General features: G+C 35.2%; 3 protein-coding genes and 1 long non-coding RNA gene across 7 annotated transcripts; 2 read left to right on the top strand and 2 right to left on the bottom strand.

Moving 5' to 3' along the window:
• Positions 1-45: 45 nt before the first annotated feature.
• Positions 46-6792, top strand: Start1 (Steroidogenic acute regulatory protein-like). Of its 4 annotated transcripts, none has more exons than XM_070109029.1 (12): positions 46-188; positions 967-1105; positions 1330-1493; positions 1558-1716; positions 2624-2677; positions 2777-2909; positions 2975-3111; positions 4185-4337; positions 4802-4906; positions 4989-5656; positions 5780-5903; positions 5984-6792. In XM_070109029.1, exons 2-12 carry the CDS (start codon positions 985-987, stop codon positions 6074-6076), a joined length of 1911 nt encoding a protein of 636 aa, XP_069965130.1. In that variant the 5' UTR covers positions 46-188; positions 967-984; the 3' UTR covers positions 6077-6792. The 4 variants fall into 4 exon arrangements, with proteins under 4 accessions (XP_069965130.1, XP_014103661.2, XP_069965131.1 ...); XM_014248186.3 differs by having other exon boundaries at positions 48-188; positions 879-1105; XM_070109030.1 differs by having other exon boundaries at positions 49-188; positions 879-1105; positions 1345-1493.
• Positions 6170-7678, bottom strand: LOC138857185 (uncharacterized). Its single transcript, XR_011396210.1, has 2 exons — positions 7362-7678; positions 6170-7190 (listed from the first exon to the last, which is right to left on the bottom strand). It is a non-coding gene; the product is annotated as an uncharacterized lncRNA (long non-coding RNA).
• Positions 7679-8900: 1222 nt separating this feature from the next.
• On the bottom strand, positions 8901-9542 carry SIFa (neuropeptide SIFamide). Its single transcript, XM_014248131.3, has 2 exons — positions 9299-9542; positions 8901-9228 (listed from the first exon to the last, which is right to left on the bottom strand). Exons 1-2 carry the CDS (start codon positions 9423-9425, stop codon positions 9140-9142), a joined length of 216 nt encoding a protein of 71 aa, XP_014103606.2. The 5' UTR covers positions 9426-9542; the 3' UTR covers positions 8901-9139.
• A 2095-nt stretch (positions 9543-11637) lies between these two features.
• Positions 11638-13499, top strand: LOC106627838 (testis-expressed protein 9). The gene is made up of 2 exons (XM_014248119.3): positions 11638-12572; positions 12641-13499. The coding sequence occupies exons 1-2, from the start codon at positions 11785-11787 to the stop codon at positions 13233-13235; spliced, it is 1383 nt and encodes a 460-aa protein (XP_014103594.2). The 5' UTR covers positions 11638-11784; the 3' UTR covers positions 13236-13499.
• The last annotated feature ends 7121 nt before the right edge of the window (positions 13500-20620 follow it).

Raw genomic sequence — 20620 nt, 5'->3', positions numbered from 1 at the left:
TGGCGAAAACTAGAATTTTGACATTTGTGATTTTTCTTTGTTGGTATTAATTTATTTGGTGTGGTTGAAGTTGAAAGTTATCGTGTGAAATATATGCAGATATGAGTATTTATTGATAATAAATAAAGAACAGAAGTTAAATTATATTAATCCTAAAATATCTGCAGTTCTAACCAGATAAATTGGCGGTAGGCAAACTGGTTTTCATAATATATACAAATGCAATGTCACTGAGATTGTTCTGTATGTTTATTTTTCCACAACAGTGCATATGTTTGTACACATACTATGGTGTCGAATTTCTAAAGTTACATTTGTATAAACAGTAATTAATTAATATACATTAGAGAGAAATACGAGTAGCCTTTTGTATTACTTTGAACCATCTTATTGACCTACTATACCACACTGAACAAAAAAAAAAATGAGTCAGTTTCCTACTACGTCATCGAGTAAGATATGTGTACATACATACATATGTATGTGTCGGTGGCAAAATATAGTGAAATAATGCTTATCAGTGCTAATACAGAAAAAGAAAATAAAATAAAAGAAATACATTGAGCAGAAATGTACAACATTGTTATTAAATGCTTAACATTGCTTTAGAGTACTTAGCTACATTCAATTTGTTATGATTGTTTATATTTTCATAAAATATGATAGTGATATACTTTGGAAACGTTTACGTATGTATAAAACGAAATCGACACCACACAACTTCGTCCGTAAAGCAGATTTGTATTTGTTCACATACTTTTTTAAATTTAAATAAAACGGTTGCATGGCCTTAAAAAAATTGAACTATGCCAAACTGTGTTAAAATATATAAAATAACTTATATTGCATCTTATAATTGCTTAAATTTTTATTTTTAGAAACAGTGGAGTATGTATCGAAAATTACTTTAGTTTTTATTTTTTTACATACCCAATTCATATTGAAAACCACTTACGGCTATATAAGCACTAGTAAATGTAGATTATGTCAGTAAGTGATGCCGATGAAATACGATCAGCTGCTGAATTGCTGATAACAAGCTCTAGACACCCCATGTCCTATCGCAGCACAATGAGTGGGCCAATGTCCCCCAACTATGATATGTGTAAGTAGTTCAAAAATGTTTATTTTAAGCGTCTTGGGTTATGTTTAAGGGTTGTCAAAATTTAAAATTATAGCACATCAAACTCAATTTAAAACAAACTATAAAATTATTACTTCCTCATATTGAATTCAAAAAAAATATCAATTATAATTTTTGGGGTTTACGATCAATGGCACACTCTAATATCAATATTCTTTGCCAATAATTAAAAAAATATATTGAAGTTGATTTATTTACAGCACGTACACATTCCATCAATTTGATCACCGAAGAATTTCTCGGCGGTTATATGCAGGATGGACGCATGTCCGTGGTACGTAGGTTTTTTTGTCTCTTCGTGCTGTTCGACTTGTTTTTTGTATCGCTACTCTGGTTAATTTGCATAATGGTAAGATGGTTTATTAGAAATTAAGAAGATAAATAATCATTAATATTCATGCGTTCTATTTCAGATCAATGGCGACAATATATTTCAAGCATTTCAGAAACAAATCGTCCATTACACGTTTGGCACATCGCTATTCGATGTAGTCGGAGCCGCCATATGTCGTTTTGTAGTTCTCACATTTTTCTATGCGTTAATGTACATAAACCATTGGATTATAATTGCCGTGAGTAAACCTCACATTATTCATATGTATAACATTAAATGTATGTACATATGTATATTATTGTATTTTCATAAATATTTTATTATTAACTTTTTCATATGAATTCATTTGAATTTTGTTACCACGTCAGGAAAATTGATTGTGTAGCTAAGCGCACAGAAAATTATATTCAAAGAACTACTTTGTACTTTGTAAGGTTTACAGTAAACCGCAAACTTCACAAAAAGAAAGTAGTAGTTTAAGAATTTTTTTATTATATCCTCAGCAGGGTATATGAGGTTTGTCACGAAGTTTGTAACACCCAGAAGGAAACGTCAGAGACCATATAAAAATATATATACATGTAGAGCGTGACGAGGGGAGCCGGTTTAGCCTTGCTCGTCTGTCTGTCAGTCTTTTCGTCTGTATACACGCGAACTAGTCTCTCAGTTTTGGAGATTTCGATCTCAAAAATATCACACGTACTTTTCCACCCACGGCGCTGTTCATTTGCCGGAACCGCCGATATCGGACCACTATAGCATATAGCTGTCACACAAACTGCTTTGGTGCAACCGAAGTTTACATTTTTTCTTGTGTTTTCTTTTTTAAATAGCATCTGAATATCAAATATTAGGAGCTCTTAGTCTTAGGACTATTTACGGCGAGCGTAACAAAATTTCATGCACTCTATAAAATATGTACATACATAATAAAGTGGGTTTTCTTGATCACCCTATGAACGTCATACATACATACATACATATGTGTAATATTTAACATTTATCAGCATATAAATGCACTAACGAAACGAAATACATACAACCATACATACATACAAGCGTATATGCACATCATAAAGATTATATCGCTGAGATATTTTCCATAATTTATTAAACTTTTAACTTATTTCACTTGTATATTGCAGTTATCTACGAGCGGTTCATGCCTATTTTTAATCTCCAAAGTCTTCGTTTACGATGTAAGTCAAATATTCAATATTTACGAATTATATATTTGTTCGCAGCAATTAATTAAATAAATATATATAAAATACTTACACACATGTACACTTTTGCAGTGGGTTGATTCGCGCCAACAGGTTTTCGAGGTAATACTGATTATAACATCATTTGTGTTGGCTTGGGGAGAGGCTTGGTTTCTGGATTGTCGCGTTATACCACAGGAGCGCCACGCGCGTAGCTATTTTTCCTGTAAGTGTTAAAATACATATTTGTTGTACATATTATTATATAATTGTCATTTTGTTTTGCTGCAGCAATAACAACTCCAGAACAGCGTTCGCCAATGATGGCAACATTTTTGGCTTCCCAACCGGATCGTAATGTTCCGGAGAGTATTTTTTATTCACCGCTGGAGACAGTGCACAACAGTGATGACGATGACGATGAACAGGTGTGTATTTGTGTGAGTGATGTATATTTATACCTTGAACAGGGTATATTAAGTTTGCCACGAAGTTGTAACCCTTTAAAGTATATATGTAAATGATCAGTTTGACGAGCTGAGTCAGTTTAGCCACTCCTGTCTGTCCATCTGTATATACGCGAACTAGTAACTCAGTTTTTGAGTTATCGTTCTGAAATTTTCCACACGTGCTATTCTCCCCAAGAAGCTGCTCATTTGTCGGAATCGCCGATATCAGACCACTATAGCATATAGCTGCCATACAAGCTGACCGAACAAAATCAAGTTATTGTACGGAAATTTTTTTATTTGGTAAGATATCTTCACGCACTTGACATAAAATATTGTCCAAGACAGCGCTACAAACTTCGAATAATTTTTTTTTTTAGATCGGATCAATATAGCCTTTTGCTGCCATACAAACTGAACAATTAAAATCAAGTTTTTGTATGGAAACATTTTTATTTGTGAAGGGTATTGTAACTTCGGTGCAGCCGAAGTTAAAGTTTTGTCTTGCTTTATATTTATATTTTTTATGTAAAATTATTGAATTCACTATGAAACTACTTGATAGTTTAGTTGCCTCAAGGTCAATACCAACATTGATGTTGACTGTGATAACGGCATCAATTAGCTCTTTGTTTTGCCTGTCGGATTCGCGAACAGCTTGTATATACGTACATCGTACATATCGTTCTCTTTTCGCTTGTATAATTCTACTTCTTTGAATAGCAAAATGCTCTGATTTATTCCAACTAATCAGTAAGCGACCATAAATCACCAAAGGCAGGCATCAACATTCAGTTGCATTTTAAATTAGGGTTATTCAAATATATAATTTGAATTGAAGTTGTGAAGCAGAAAACATTCAAACATTTGCATTTTCAATTACATATAAAATGAAGTTTCTTTTTAAACCCACACCAAATGTTGTCTGTGGCTTTGGCATTGAAGTCATAAAACGACAATTTTCTCACAACTCTGTTAACATGCAAACGGTTAACACACTATATCTACAGTAGTAGTATAATAATATAATAAATAAAAATTTTCTCATACAGGATGAAGAATATCACCAAATGGCTTTGGATTGTGTGCGTAGAGCGTACGAACTTTTCGAATCGCCCGATTGGAAAGTGGAAAAAGTGACGAGCAAAGGTGATACTATACGAAGTACGCAACGTGAGAAGCTGGGAAAAATTTACCGACTTACAGTAAGTTGTTACAACAATTTTGCATAGTTTAAGATGTATTACGTAGCAATGAGGGTTGCGTATATTTGAATTCATAAAATTTGGATAAAAAATTAGATTTTCTATTTTTACTTCAATTTTGAAATTTGAAAATTTTGAATACAATTTTTAAATTTTCAAAACAATTGGAGAAAAATTTTTTTTTCTTAGTTAAAAATTGGAGTAAATATTAAAAAATAACTTTTAAATTAAAATATGGAATGAAAAGGGACAAAAATGAAAGATTTAAATAGTTTTAACGAAAACATTATTATTAAATATAAATTAGATAAAAAGGGCTAAACTAAGTTTATATTTTATTAAAAAACATTTTTTGTTTGTAATTATAAGGGATATTGGGATTAAAATTTCTTTTAATCCAGTAATTGATTTATGTACATATTAATTCATTTACAAAATTTTAATAATTTGAATACTTTATTAAGGGACGTATCAAGTATCCACCCAAGGCATTGCTGGAAGAACTTTTCTACCGAATTGAAAGTGTGCCCAAGTGGAACCCGACTTTACTCGAATCGAAAATTGTGCATGTAAGTGTATTTCTATATTATACTCGTATACATAATCCGTATATACAAGCATATCAATAATTTGTTCTTTTTTTTTTTGCAGAAAATCAACTCCTATACAGATATTACATACCAAGCCAGTGTTGGCGGTGGCGGTGGCATCGTGAAGAGTCGCGATTTCATTAATCTGCGTTGTTGGCGACTTTTTCGTAATGGTAAAATGTGTGAAGAATCTGATGACGATGAAGCTGATAGTGGCAGTGATACTGCTGGTCCGGCTAGTGTTTCCACTGTCTCGGATGATGACTCTGTAACGACCACACAACCCAGCAGTGTCGAAAGCAATCGTGCGAAATTCTCCAGCAGCAGCAGTGTAAAGGGTATGCGTGAAAGCGGTAGCGGCGCTGGTGGCGATGAAGCAAATCGCAGTGGTAGCGTAAAGGGTGGACATGGTGGACCCGCATTTAAAACATTAAGCAAAAGTTTGGGTGCAAAAGAATTTAGTACAATTGTGCGTATTGATCCTGATGAGCCGCCACCATTCGAAGAGGACACATTCGAGGATGCGCATGATAATGTTGATGATTTAACGCGTCTCGTGCAGAAAGAGGCACGTGCGGAAATGCAAACTGCACAACAGGAAAGCGCTGATACTGGAGATGGTGCGGCCGTAAGCGGTGCGCTGGGGGCGAAGGGCAAAAATAAAGTATATTTAAGTGCGGCCATTAGTATTGATTATGCGCCGGTGCCGCCCACAACTAAGTATATACGGTGAGTAAGATAATTTTTAGTAAAAAGCTTCACGCGCTTCTTAAAACTGCAATATAAATTATATTTCGTAAATTACAATTCAATTTTATATTTTTTTCACTCTTCATTTTTGTTCTGCCAAAGTGGTGAAAATATTGTGGCCGGATTTGCACTTCACGAGATTGCTGGTAAATCGGATGCCTGCATATTCGACTGGATTTTTTGTTTGGACTTAAAGGGTTACATACCACGTTATGTTTTAGACACTGTAAGTCTTCTAAACCTTTTAACTATTATTTATCTGCACTCTTATGTTAAAATATGTATCTCTTCTTTTTTTCCTTGCAGGCCTACACCACTTTCATGAATGACTATATGAAATATTTACGTAAATATGTAGCTGAATTACGCACAAAACGTAAACGTATGTCTAGAAAATAGTCGACTTTGAATAGGGTCGGTATGTAGCTGCTAACAAAAGCGGGTATTATCTAATAGTAAATAAGTTTTTGTAGCTTTTCCATTATGTGTGTGTGGAACGTATTATTTTTACAATATAGTGCACAAACATCTTCATTTATACCAACAAAAACAAAAAAAAAACAAAAAAAAAACCACATGCTAAAACCAATATAATACTTAAAAGTTGTTTACAAAAATCTAAAAAATAGGAAAATTATAGAACTGACATAGATCTTTATTATTGTAATATTTTTACAAATTAACTGTTACTAATGGAAATTGAGCATGTTTCAAATAATTAAAAAAAAAAAAATGTAAATGCTTGCCCAAAGCTTTGCTAACTATTTATTTTAAAATTGAAAAGTGGAATATTTTTTTAAACGATTAGGTCCGTCATATAAGAAAAAAGTGAAATTTTGTACGCTCACATCCGTACATATATATTTACATAGTTAGGTTAAAGCAAATTTTCCAAGCTTCTCTATTTTCATATAAAACATCATTTCGTTGAAATAACTGTGTTTTTCTCGGCATTTTGTGTCTGTGTGGCATGTAAAAATTCATCGTTTTCCAATATTTCATAACATATTAAGTGATAATATACAGTTTGTAATCAATAAATATAATGTAACAAATATAAAACAATAATCAAAATCAAAAGGACTGATGAATGATCAATTTCTGATGCTAATTAATATGGCTGTTTTATTATTGGTTAATATATGTAAGTGTGTATGTTTTATGTATTAATGGAAATAAATATATGTATATATATAAAAATATCTGATTGAAAATGCTACCAAAATGATTTCGTTGAATCAATTACGGAACAACTTGAAATTTGATCCATTTCAGTTAGGAATATTCGATTATTATGTTGTAGTAGTAGCCGTAAACATACTTGAAGTAATTTGGCGGAATGCTGTCCTGAAGAATGCTGTTTACAGCCCTTGGATAAATTCGCGTCCGTTCCGGACATGTAGACCCGATCGTCGTTGGAAATTTAGTGGCGCTGTGGAATCACAATGAAGTTTCGTTAGGTTTGATTTTTTTTTATCCGAGTGATGCCCCGATTGCTATTTACTACAGCCCGCTGTAATATACACCAAAAAGCTTATATTAGCTGTTTTCGATTCGTAATTTCTCTGCTCGCTTCTGCTTTCTTGTCAAAAAAATTACATGTAAAAGCCACAATAAAGTTATCGAGTTGAACCCAAGACGAGAGTTTATTTAGATATATTATTAAGTGGTATAAACAGCTTACCTAATTTACTGTTAAGCTGATCATATTAGTCTATTACATTTATATGTACCAGATGCAAAGAGGTTACAAAATTTGGAGAATCGAAGATTGCTATATTTAATTACGATATGATAGCCAAGATTGGACAGCCAGATAAAAATTTGACTCGGACTAGTCAATTTAGACTGCTCGTAAAAACCGAATTCATAAAATGTTTTTTCCTAATTGGGCCCAACCTTTTTTTACGTTCGTGTGAACAGCTATTTGTTCATGACACGAAAAGTTTGTCTTTGCCGATTTTTACCATAGGAGAAAAATTGAACAAGGAATTTACTTGAAACACAAAGTGTTCAATTCAAATTTTGTGTTTACAATGGAATTACGGCTACGGAATCGATAAAAATTTTACAAAAGTGTTTTGGGCAGTCTCCTCTATTACAAACACAAATATTTGTCTGGCACCAAACATTCAATGAAGGTCGGAAAGTCATTGACGATAACATCGAAAAGGTTAAAGAACAATGTCTGAAAATCGTCGTGTTGGCATCAGACAGATAGCAGAGAATCTCTATATCTCTTATGGAACGACTCAATCATTTTGGTAAATATTTTGTGTATAAAGCGTGTCAATGCTAGACTTATATCAAAGGAACTGAGTCTTTTACAAAAATGGCGTCAAGAAGAGGTCGCAAAAGGGATGCATGACGCGTAGCTGATGACCCTACATTCGTCAAACGCACCATTACTGGTGACGAGTCGTGAGTTTATGACTCAGGAGTCTATTTGAAAGTCGAGTCGATAGTAAAGATTTGTATTAAAATACGTGAAAAAGTTTTTTGTTAGTTCGGGTCAAATTTGATCAGTTAGTACACCTAATCGTTTTTAAAACCAGTTCACTAGGCTCTGTTAGAAATTTCATTATATCCGAGATAAAGATATAGAGACATTTGCATTTGCAAATAAGTTTTAATCTACATATGAGGTGGGGTTATTGGTCAACTAAAATTTAGTGGGCCTCTAAGTCCAGTGATACGGCTGAAATTACTGCCGAGGTAAAATAAGAAATTAATGAATACACTTTCCTAATACATAGCGTTTACTCTGGTAGTCAATGCTGTCTTATTTATTCATAGGTAAGGGTCTCCATTTGTCAGATAACTTCAAGACCTGATTTATTAAGGACAGAGAGATAAAAGTAAAAAAAAACATTTATTTTTTAACACATAAATAAGCCAAGTAATATCCTTGCTACTTTATAATCCTGGTTTAACATTCTGGGCACAACCTAAACACACAAAAAATTTTTATATTTAAGGAAGCTAAAATAAATCAGATTGAACAATTATAAATAAGATTAGTACAAAGTGAACTTCGAAATATGGTAGAGGTTTAGAGCTATGTTTATTATATACTATATACATATAATTGTAGTCTACACATATTTTAAGTGCTTCACCGAGCTTTCACAAACAAAGAGATCTACAAGATAAATGCCATTCATTCACTAAGAACAACCCTAATGTTAAAAATTATATGAATAAAATTTACCATTTACTGAAATTTTGTTTTTGCTTTACTGAGCATTTGCTTTATTGAATAAATAGAACTTTTATAACATTATTGTTGATATACATATATGTTTGTATGTAAATTATTTAAATTTTATGTACACATATGCATATAAATATATAATATTAAGCCGCGTTTACAATATTTTAGTTATTTATAGATAAGTATAGAATATCGTTAGTTTTCCGGTGCTTCATTTATAGCTATCGTTCCGTCGCCCTGGAATTGGCTTATTTGCTTTCGCCTTGTGGAAACCATGATTGACACGCCTCCAATGCAATTTCGCACATTGCAGTGACAGCTTTGGCATTATCATATTCTGAAAAGGAGTAGACAAGGCAAAATTAAATAGCTCGATAATAATTTAAATTCAGAAAAGCTTTACTTACCCAAGGAATTGCGTTTGCCAAAGATGCTGCCATTGAATGGTGGCTTCCTGTAGGCCGCCTCGCCGAAGCTGCACATGCAGACGGCCAAGATCAAGGCTACGAAACAGACGGTGCTGAATGAACTCATTTTATATGTGATAGTAGATGTAGTGGCGATCGTTTAGGAGCTTTTTGTGCTTTTGGCAGTGATGTGTTTGCTTTTAGCTTGCTTGCTGTGATGCTCGAATGCAACTGATGTCGATTGCTGGCACAGTTGGCGCTTTTATACGATTTAGTGGTGACCCAGCACATCGAGGATTTTTTGTTCTTACATCCATATTTTCATAACCTTATCAGTTCATAATTGTATTGTATTCGTTTCTAATTATTGTATGAATTCCCTAAGGAACTTCAGTGGTGTCAAACTCTGGTTACTTTGATTGGAAATTAATTGAATACTCACATGCACTTACCTATGTACATAACATACACATTGTTACATCTGTGAGCTTCAACCAAGGTTGGCAGGGTACATACTTGTATTTTGTTTAAGATAACAGCGAATACGATGTACGTAAATATCTCTGGTTGTAGACGATTGCGATTATCTTGTAACCAGAATTACTTTCCAAAATAATGATTTCAGTCTCGAAATCCAATGTGGTACTACTCTCGTAAATATGTAAGTAGTACCTGGGATGGAGTAGGAATCTCATCTTACGATGTTCTCACATTATTTATTGTAGTTGGCAGGCCGAAACGTTAGAATCGTTTTACATAAAAATACTTGTTTTGGTAAAATTCGACTGAATTATTGAACTTGACACATATCAAGAACTCTATACCGATTGTAACGATCTTCCAACTTTCCGAAACCAATGAAGTTCCACTTAGGGAATCGTTAAAAATATTGTAGACGAGTTTTGAGGAGTCGACAAATACAAGTATCTTAGTGGCAGAAAGTATTCAGTCGAGGTCGTGAAATCATCGAAATTTGCCTCATGCGGGCCGTCCTCACACACCTCTGTTAATGACGATAACATCGAAAAAGTTAAAGAAACAGTGCTTTAAAATCGTCATGTTGGCAACAGAGTCAGAGCAAAGGAGCTCAACATATCTTATGGATCGACTCAACACATTTTGGTTAATGCTTTGGATATGAAGCGATTCAATGCTAGACTCGTACCAAAAGACCTGAATATTACGCAAAACGTCGAGTCGAGTAGAGGTCGCAAAAGAGATGCTTAACAAAGTAGCTGAGGACCCTAAACTCATCAGACATATCAATACTGATGACGAGATGTGGTTTTATAAATATGACGTCGAAATTATCAAACCATGTAGCGAATGGCAATCGAAAAATGAGCCGGTACCGAAAACACTAATATCCGCTGAAAGCACTGAAGGCCATCTCAGCATAAGCTTATCACCTATAATGAGTGTATAGAAAATGGGATTATTTGATCAGATGTTATTACACACATACATATGTACAAGTATGTATGTCTTTATCCAAGCATGAATTACTAAATTAAAGGGAGAAATATTGCTTAATAAGTAAATACATTACAGATGGGGAAAAACAAGTAAACATCTACACTTTAGTAAAATATTTGATGGAAGTTCTTCTACTGTTAAGAGTCTTTAAATCGTCTTCGAACGTCTGATGAATTTTAAGAGATGTTAGAAATCGGTTAGAAGGTTTACCGTAACATTTAAAATTCAGCCACTATTAGAAATAATATGTTCCATAACTTTATATTTCAGATGAAGATCCCAAAGTTTAAAGCATATACCAAACAATTTTGATGGAGGAAGAAAAGTAGATATTCTTAATGTATATTTATACAAATAAATGTTTAAATATGTACATATATACACATATTTATACATACAGACATATGTATATATCTACATTCTACAAATGCCATTGGAAATCCAATAACACAAAATAATTATATATGTATATTCATAAAATTTGTCATACTCAGTTTATTTACGTACTACCAAAATAATAGCGCATAGTTTAAGCACCCCTCAACCTAATCGAAATGTAAACAAATCACCCCCCTCACCGTTAACCAAAACACGTCAAAGTTGAAGTAGCAACGATAGCGACAGTGGCAGCAAGTCGGTGTAATTAATGCACGCCATCACCAAGAACACCGTGCAAAATAATAAATAACAACTGCGCCACCCTCACGTTTAGGCAGAGACTTTTACCCGCTTACGTCCCAATAGTTTTTCCTTTTTGAGTTTGTATGAGCGGCGTAAGGATTTAGAGCCAATAAGCACTTTGTAACTCCAGTAGCTGACCAAGAGTGTTGTAGTGCGGAAGCAAATTCTATATTTAAATCGTTTGCTATATCACTCAAAACTAAAAGTCAAAATCAAAACTGAAAATTGGCCTCATATGAAAAATTAAATGTTAAAAATTTTGATTTTAATGCAAAATTTCGCTTTTGTGTATTCGTTAAAAAATTTCTGTCAAAATTTTATAAGAGGCGATGGCCGAATTGCTATCGCGCGAAAAAGAATTCATTAAATTGAATCAAGAGTTGGACCAGCTAAACGTCACATCATTGGATCAACAATTACAACAGCATCAAAAACAATTGCAGCATCAACATCCCAATTGTAATAGTGTGGGGAATAGCGGCAGTAGCGGTAGTGCTGCTGGTACGAACACTGGGAGCGCCATTTATAGCGGCACATCCAAGTCAACGACTAACAAGACTGATCAACGATATTTCACCTATACAAAGTCTAAGGGAGCAAGCACTTTGCTCAAAAAGCGTCTCAATAATGTTACGGCGAGTGTTGGAATAAGTGCCAATGGAGCTGGCGATGGTGCCTCCGATATGCTCTCCGATCTACCCACAGAACGTAACAATACACATCGTACACATACAGCACGTAAATCGACGCAACAGTCATCCACATCAAATACGCCCAGTATACGTCCGGATGGTGATAATGTTTTAACAGCGCACTCAGAGACGCCGAAAACCAATCGGACGAGCAGTACATTGCATAGGAAGCAAATTAAGAGTCCGGAAAGTGGCACACGTCCGTACGGACGTTCGAGTAATTGTAGTTCAAGGGTCAAAGAGTCGGCTTTCACGGTTAAATATCGTAATCCGAAATTCGTACAGAGTCCCTCTTTGGAGGTGCTGATACGTGATGAGAGCGCCTCGATGCGTGCGAAGGCCAGCGGGGAAATTGACGATGGTTATTCCTCACGGCGTTCTCTTGAGACTGGCAGAAAGCATATTAGCCCCGATGGACTCATTAAGTATGCAACGATGTCTACACAAACTATTTACGCAAATAACTTATGATTTCCTTTATTTATTTTCACAGATTTCTCAAATCCAAAATAGCCATACTTGAAGAGGATCACGAACGCATTTCACAAGAGATGACACAACAGAAGGAGCTGCTCGAAAAGACATTGGAACGCAACAAGAAAATCGAACAGCAACGCGATCAGGCGTTCGCCAAACACAATGCAATTGCCGAACAATTGAGCAAGACTGAGACACAACTTGAGGAGGTGAATAGGCGTATGAAGGAGCGTAACATCGAACAGGGCGGTCAACAGAAGGAGCTCGAGACAGTTCGTCGTGAGCTGAAAATGTTATCTCAAACTAACACCAATCTCGAGAAGCGTTTGTATCGTGCCAATGAAGAGTTGGAGAATACGAAGAGCGCATTGGCGTTGCTAAAGAATGCCGAACGTGAACTCAAAGAGTCGATGCGTGTCGATGGCGAGACCAAGGATAAACAGATTAAAAGCTTGAAGAAGCAACGTGCTGATCTACTTAACGCTTACAAGAAACAACTCTTTATTATTGACAATCTCAAGCGACAGAATATTTGTATGGAACAATCGAAGATGATTAGTTTCGGCGAAAAAGAATTCGCAAAAGTACTCGAGTGGAATACTAAGTTGTAGGTGGAATATGAATGACATTTGTGATAAATGTATCATTTTGTCATTCATGTTATATGCCTAAGTACTCAATTATTTGCATGTCCATGCATTGACATTAACCTGCTAAGTCCAACGATATCAAGTCCTTCCACATGCGTGTGAATATTTTAAAGATAATTTCAACATATATGGGTCTAAACCATTATTGTGGTATTTATGAGTAAGTAATACTTATTAATAAAGATTGCATTGTATAAATGCTATTCGCTTTATAAATATCGAAAATGTAATGTTTTAATAGTGTTAAGCCCAGTTTCCAATGATCTTCTCCATAGCTATAGTTATCGTAAACGCTTTGACTATATAAGTAATGAGTTCGTGGGTATTATTTATTTGTTTGATCAAACCAACAGCCTGCTGCATGATCATTTGAGCGTGCGAAATATTGGAAGTACAAGTAATGAGTTCGTGGGTATTATTTTATTAAACTCACTTTATTAATATAAATTAAATAATATCTTTTATTCAATTCACTTTACTAATATAAATTAATATATGTTGGTGAGCTTTAGCTGCACCCGTCCAGCTCTAATTAGAGACTAAAAACTTAAAACTAAACTTATCATTAATGAAGAGTCGGTCACCGTTGGCGTACGTGACTGCTGAAAGTTGTTAGGTTGCAGTTACGTTCCCAGCGGACGAGCTGCAGACGCTGACGTTTGATAATTTTCCGGTCAGCGTGAGAAAGCTTCTTTGCTGACTCAGGCCACGCGCGAACTTTATGGTTGTAGAGGTGATCGTGTTAACTTATATATGATAGAATCATAATAGCCCGCAGATTATTCTGCATTCCTACCAACCATCGCTGGTGATGAGCAGTGCGCCCCTAGGTCGAGCCTAAGGAGCTGAACCTGATACAGACATTTAATGGATAAAAGATAGTATAAATCTCCAAGTTTTTATCATGACGACATGACTCTTACAGTTTGTACTCTATTTATCTTTCATCCTGATCCATTTGTCGTCTGTGAGCTACTCGGTCCTTTCCCAGTTGCTTCGGTTTGTCAATCAGACTACTTTGAACCAATGCTTCATACGTATTTCGCTTGCTGTGAGAGTCTGCCATACATCTGTTAGAAATGGCATTTAGGTGTGAGAACATTTGTATTACCAAACATTCAGCGTAAGATAATCCATTTTAGACACATTCGACTTCTTTAATTTAATTGCAATGAGTTCTAGAGCCAGATTATTACATAAAGGTAAAAATAATTTTTAGATGACCCTATCAATGCTCTTTTCCCTTCTAGCCTCTTAGATAGTCGTAGAAGCAGGGATCTGGAAAACAGATATGTATATAACGGTTGATCCAAGTAGAGGTACTTTTTTCCATAGTATTTTTTTGACAGATCACGTTTAAGTCGTGTCAAGTTGTCATGTTACTTTTGTTCTGTATTGTTTGGCATTTTATTATAGAAAGACTTACGTCTGAACAACGTTTACAAACTCATGTTCAATTTTATCACGAAAATTTGCGTAAAGAATGTGTTTCGCACGCTTCGCTCAACTTATGGTCAACATAATCGGCCTACTGAGCGTGTTATTCACAACACCATCACCCATCTTGAATAGACACACAGCTGAGAGTGTACACGAAGACCGTGGAGAGTCCTTTAATTGAAAGCGTACAAAATACAGCTTGTGCAAGAACTGAAGCCACTCGACCTTCGCAAGCGACATCGGGTACATGGGTATGTAAACAAGCAAAATTGACGAATTTGAAACGAAGAGCAACCTGAAGAGGTTCAAGAGCTGCCCTTTCATCCAGAAAAAACAACGGTTTGAAGTGGTTTGTGGGCCGGTGGAATCATGGTCCATATTTCTTCAAAAATGATGCCGGTGAGAACGTAACCGTCAATGGCGACTGTTATCGCGCCTTCACTTCCCACACATCTCATCAATCAATGGATTTATTGAGAGAACACCTCGGTGAGCAGATAATTTCGCGTTTTTGGCCGGTCGATTGAACATTAAGATCGTGTGATATTTCACCGTTAGACTTTTTCCTGTGAGGATATGTAAAGTCTAAAGTCTATGCGGACAATCTTGCTCCGATTCAGACCTTGGAGCAAAACATCATGCGTGTCACTTGCCAGTTACCAGTTGAAATGCTCGAACGAGTCATCGAAAATTGGACTCAACATATGGATCATTTGAGACGTAGGCGCGGCCAACATTTGAAAGAGAAAAATAAATTCTAAATGTTCTTTGGAATGATAATAAGCATTCCCCATTAAATTTGAATTTTCTGTGTTTTTTCTTTAATGAAGTACCTCGAAATGGATCACCCTTTAAGTAGACATTCTCATTACTTCCAGAGTTCAAGCCCATTCCACAAAGTATGAGTGTACGTTTCTTCAATATTCAGTTAACGATTCGGCTCACTATATTCTATTTGCATTAACTTTTACTCGACTCCTCGTGCACATACCTACCATAGATCTAAATTAGATATACATATTATGTGGGCATACGCATAATATTATATTTTATTGTGTGTGGGATAACTCGCATACCAAATGTGTGGGTGTTACATCTAATCCCATTGCATTGTCTATTGCTAATTTCGATACCTTACTTGACGTATCTATCTAGGTATACATGTTCTTTTCGCAATATGAAAATGCTAGTTTGTCAGCACACGCATGAGTTCTTTTATTGAACCATTCGGCATAACTCTTAATTAAATTGAGAGACGTTGAGGAATGCGTCATAATGCGCCATGTAAATTACCAAAAATGTTAGTGATTCATATAGCTTTATACGTCAGTGGTTCTATAATAAGTAAGATTTTAATCGAACACTTGAATTAAATTTGTATGTTTTCAAGACTTCAACATATTTATACATGTGTAGGACGGCTAACAGGTAACTGTCTAATTGGCAAACATGTCAGCAGATTAGGGACATCATATAACGACTATTGTAAAAGCTGTCAGGAGGTAGAAGAAAAGGAGACTATAATACTATCGGTCGAGGGTTTCTCGACGACGAGGAAGAGGTTGCACAGATAAAACTTTTTTTTACAGACAAACTTCATCAGAAGCACGATCTGGTTCATAGATGAAACAATAGAGTGAGGAGATTTTAGTCCCGGTGGGATCTCAATGGGCTCCCTAAAGGCCTAGGTGCGTCGTTAGACAGAGACTCTACCTACCTGCTTTCTATAATTATGTAAATTCTGGTTATAATTCAATGCCCATTCAATGTCACAATTTCATGAAATTATCGAATCTCCAAACTTTTATCGCAATAATTCGGTTGTTGTACGTGCTGTGTAGAACGTAGCCCCGTTGGAAAACCCGACAGTAATATAGCATTTTTCTTTCAACTTAATCGAAAATAGATAATAGAAAAGCTTTGTAATCATTTGGTTGTAGATTTTCTTCTATTTTGTGCTATTTGTTTGTTCAAATTGCGTATTGAGTTTTGATCTTTCCTAGTGGACACGGTATTGTCTCTGCCTCGGATTCGATTTTAAATATATTGTTTACCACCTTCCGAAAAATTCTGATATTAATTTGCCATTTGAAGGTATCCAATGTCAGTACTTGGAAGTATATTTTAAGAATTTAAACTGCCTTTTTAATTAAGGGTATTTTTCCATTTGATCTACGGTATTTAAAATTAAAATCGATTGTTTTATACGTATTAACGACATTATTGGGCCATTTCTATCCTGTCTGAAGGATTACATAAACAAGTGTGTAGAATTTGAATATTGAAAATAATTGCTTTGGGCTAAGAACTGAAACATATTAGTGACTGGCTGCTGCACTCTCTTTTCCTTGATTTATATACGCATATCTTTATTATTTACCCGTGTGGAATATATCAATAATTTCGGTTGTTCAAATTTATTTTTTGATTCATAAAAAAATATACACCATATAACTATATTAAATAAATATCTTGAACTATTTTTGTATAAGACTTGGAGCTTAAAAATTGCATATATTTCTAGATTGCAGAATTTTATTAAATGTTGACATATACTCTTTGTGTGACGTCAGCTTAGCAATCATGCGAGAGAGAATTGATACGAACTGTCAGACGCTCAAATAATATGCATATGGCAGATAATTATCTATTTAAATATTTACTATAAGAATGTTACAGATCAAGGTCATACAATAAAGAGATCGCGATTCTGAAAATATTTGATTATTTTATTTAGGAAAAATAATTTAAAATTCCTAATGTTTAAACAGAAAAATCAGAACCTCTTAGCTAAAAATTCTGGAGTGACTATAGGAATAGTTCCGTTCTTTACAGAATTGGTCAAAATAACATGCTCATAGTAAAATTAGGCTGCTTACTCGAAGCTTGATAAAGTTGTAGACGTGATTCAACTTCTTTTCGCACTGTTGTACTACTTTTACCTGTGAAATGATAGATCGTATAGATTTTATGCAAATTGTTAAGTCTAGGCTTAGATATAGCAACTTTAGGATCATATATTTATAATACCAGGTGTATCAGCGTTGGTACTTTGAGTCAAAAGCAAATGGAAAATAGGTGCCACATGAATTGAATGAAGACAAATGGAAAACCAAAAAACACTTGTGAAATTTGGTTTCAAAGACACGAAAGCAAATCAGTTTTGTATCGAATTGTCAATGGCGATGAAAAATGGATTTATTATAAGAATCCTAAATTGAGAAAATCATGGGTCAATCTGGGACAACCATCAACATCGACTGCAAAAACAGATCGATTCGGCAAGAAGCCAATGTTCTGTGTTTGGTGGGATCAGAAGGGTGTGGTATATCATGAGCTTCTAAAACCTGGTGAAACTGTAAATACCAATCATTACAGACAACAAATGGTCAATTTGAATCATGCATTGATCTACAAACAACTAGAATGGGCCAGAGAAGACGGCAAAGTACTTTTGTCAAACGGCAATGCACCTACAATCAAAGTACTTGGCTGGGAGCTGCTTCCCCACCCGCCGTATTCACCAGACTTGCCCCTTCGGATTACTAAGACCCTTCGGTGTCTAATTGGTTTGCTTCAAAAGGCGAACATTTCTATTTGCATGGTGTCCACAAAATGCCAGAAATATGGTCAAAATGTGTAGAAAGCAATGGTCAATACCCCGAATACATTTTTTTTACTTTCCTATTCAAAATTAGTATTTCACATTCACGCGAACTTTGGATACCAATATGTTTAGATGCATAAGACTTCGAAGCTTTTTTTGTGTTTTATTCGAATAGCGAGGTTTGCAAGTTTGAGCCTGCATTCGCAGTTTCTTCATATTTGCAGTGCATGACTACCTATTTTAGTGCCAAGAATGGACTGGAGCTGGAAACGTTTCTTGAATCTCAAATTTTTCTGCGTTCGGAAAGAAGAAATACTACGACACATGACATAATAAATGCGTTGCTGATACCAACACACAAGGCGGTTAGTGTTGTTAATAATTACATCAAACATGTTTTGTTTTACACAGATTCGAGTTTGGCATCTAACCCATAATTTTCCCCATACACTAATCAGATAACAAAACTGCGAGAAATAAGAAAAGGGTGTAACTACAAGAAAATATTATGACAGCTCTAATTTTCCAAGTAAACTCAAACTAATTACGTGCACATAAGCACATGCATGGGTATGTCTCTTACGTATCTTCATCAATGTCCATTGTGCGCATACGCCTGAACACATATTCACACGCACACATGATGCCCTGTTCGCACAGCTACACAGAGCTCCATATGCCTTATAGTCGCATTTACGCATAGCTGGCAGTCGCTTAGAGCCGATCGACCATCATCCTACTGTCAGTCCATTGGCCATGGCTGCGTTATTACATCAGTCCGTTGATTGGACCACCGTCCTTCATTGCTGCCACTACAGCAGGTACACACGGCCGGGCCGTTACGGCTGCCAAATGCTTCACTTAGCCCGGCCCAGCTGCAAGTGTTGTTGACTGCATCGGAGGCTGCAGGTTGCACTGATGGTGCTATTGTCGTGCCACAGAGTCGACTTTCTTACATACATACAAGTATATATGCACAGGCAGGTTGGTCACTGATATCTGCCGATGCGCAAGTGTTTGGCGTTGGCTATTGACTTTGACGTTTCTATTTTTAAACGTGAGACAATAAATATTCTGTGTAAAATTTATGCGCTCAATGCATGTGAGCAGGGATTTAAAGAAATAACCATTACTGCCAAGTATTTACATCGTACTTATTTACAGTAGTTTAGAGTGGCAGAGCAAAATGCTATCTGTAAGCCATTGTGGAGTTATGTTAAATAATAAACAGCTATGACACAAACACTTATGACTGATTAGTGAACGGCAACGGCAACGGCTAAGGCATTGTGTGGCAGTTGGTAGACACTACTAAATGCTGGCATCACATGAATAACTTAATCCTTTTTTACTTCGTTTATTGAGCGAAAATAATTAAAATCGCTTTGGCTCTTGTAGTTGGCTGTTGGACAAGTCAAGCTGACAGCAGCTAACAATGCATAGCTCATTCGACAGTGTAAATCTTATTTCAGAAGTGCACGGATTTTTGCTCCATTGTCGATATGTTCTTTTATACTGACACCCACATAGGCTTAAGTTGGTTTATATAATATAATATTTAAAATATTACTTTGAAATAATTATTACAAGGTTTTTTAAGTAATCTAAAACTAATAATTCGCAAATGCACTTTTTATAGGTGTCTCAAAAAAGTCAAGCTTTGTACTTTAAAAACTAAACAAACTAAGACAAAATCTTACCTCTTTAGTCTCTCAATTTTTGTACCCCGAACAGAGTATATTAAGTTTGAAACGAAGTTTATAACAACCAGAAGGAAACGTCGGAGACCCTTTATAGTATATATAATATATATATAGAAATAATCAGTGTGACGAGCTGAGTCGATTTAGCCATGTCTGTCTGTTCGTTTGCTTTCTGTATATACGAGAACTAGTCCCATTACAAGCGACATGAAATTTCGCACACGTCCTTTTCTCCGCAAACAGCTAATCATTTATCGGAACCCTTGATGTCGGATAAGCATAGCATACAGCTCCCATGCAAACTGATCGATCAAAATCAAATTCTTGTATGCTCTACAATCTCCGAACATATTGTTCAGAACGGACCACTATAACATATAGTTGTCATATAAATTGACCGATATAAATCCAGATATAGATAGACCTATAAAAAATGTTTCGGTGAAGCGTATAAATGCTTCGGTGAAACTGAGGTTAATGTTTTTTCTGATTTCTAAGAATCCGTGTTTAAGGTTATTGCAAATAGCCAACCGTAAGAGCGGATCTAGTTGAACGTATTTAAATTTCGTCGGCTCTTTTAGGATTAATTTCTATGT

The sequence above is a fragment of the Bactrocera oleae genome, chromosome 4 (assembly GCF_042242935.1).
Source record: "Bactrocera oleae isolate idBacOlea1 chromosome 4, idBacOlea1, whole genome shotgun sequence".
NCBI lineage: Eukaryota > Metazoa > Arthropoda > Insecta > Diptera > Tephritidae > Bactrocera > Bactrocera oleae.
Note: the sequence above shows the minus strand (reverse complement) of the source record. Positions and strands in the feature narration are given on the sequence as shown.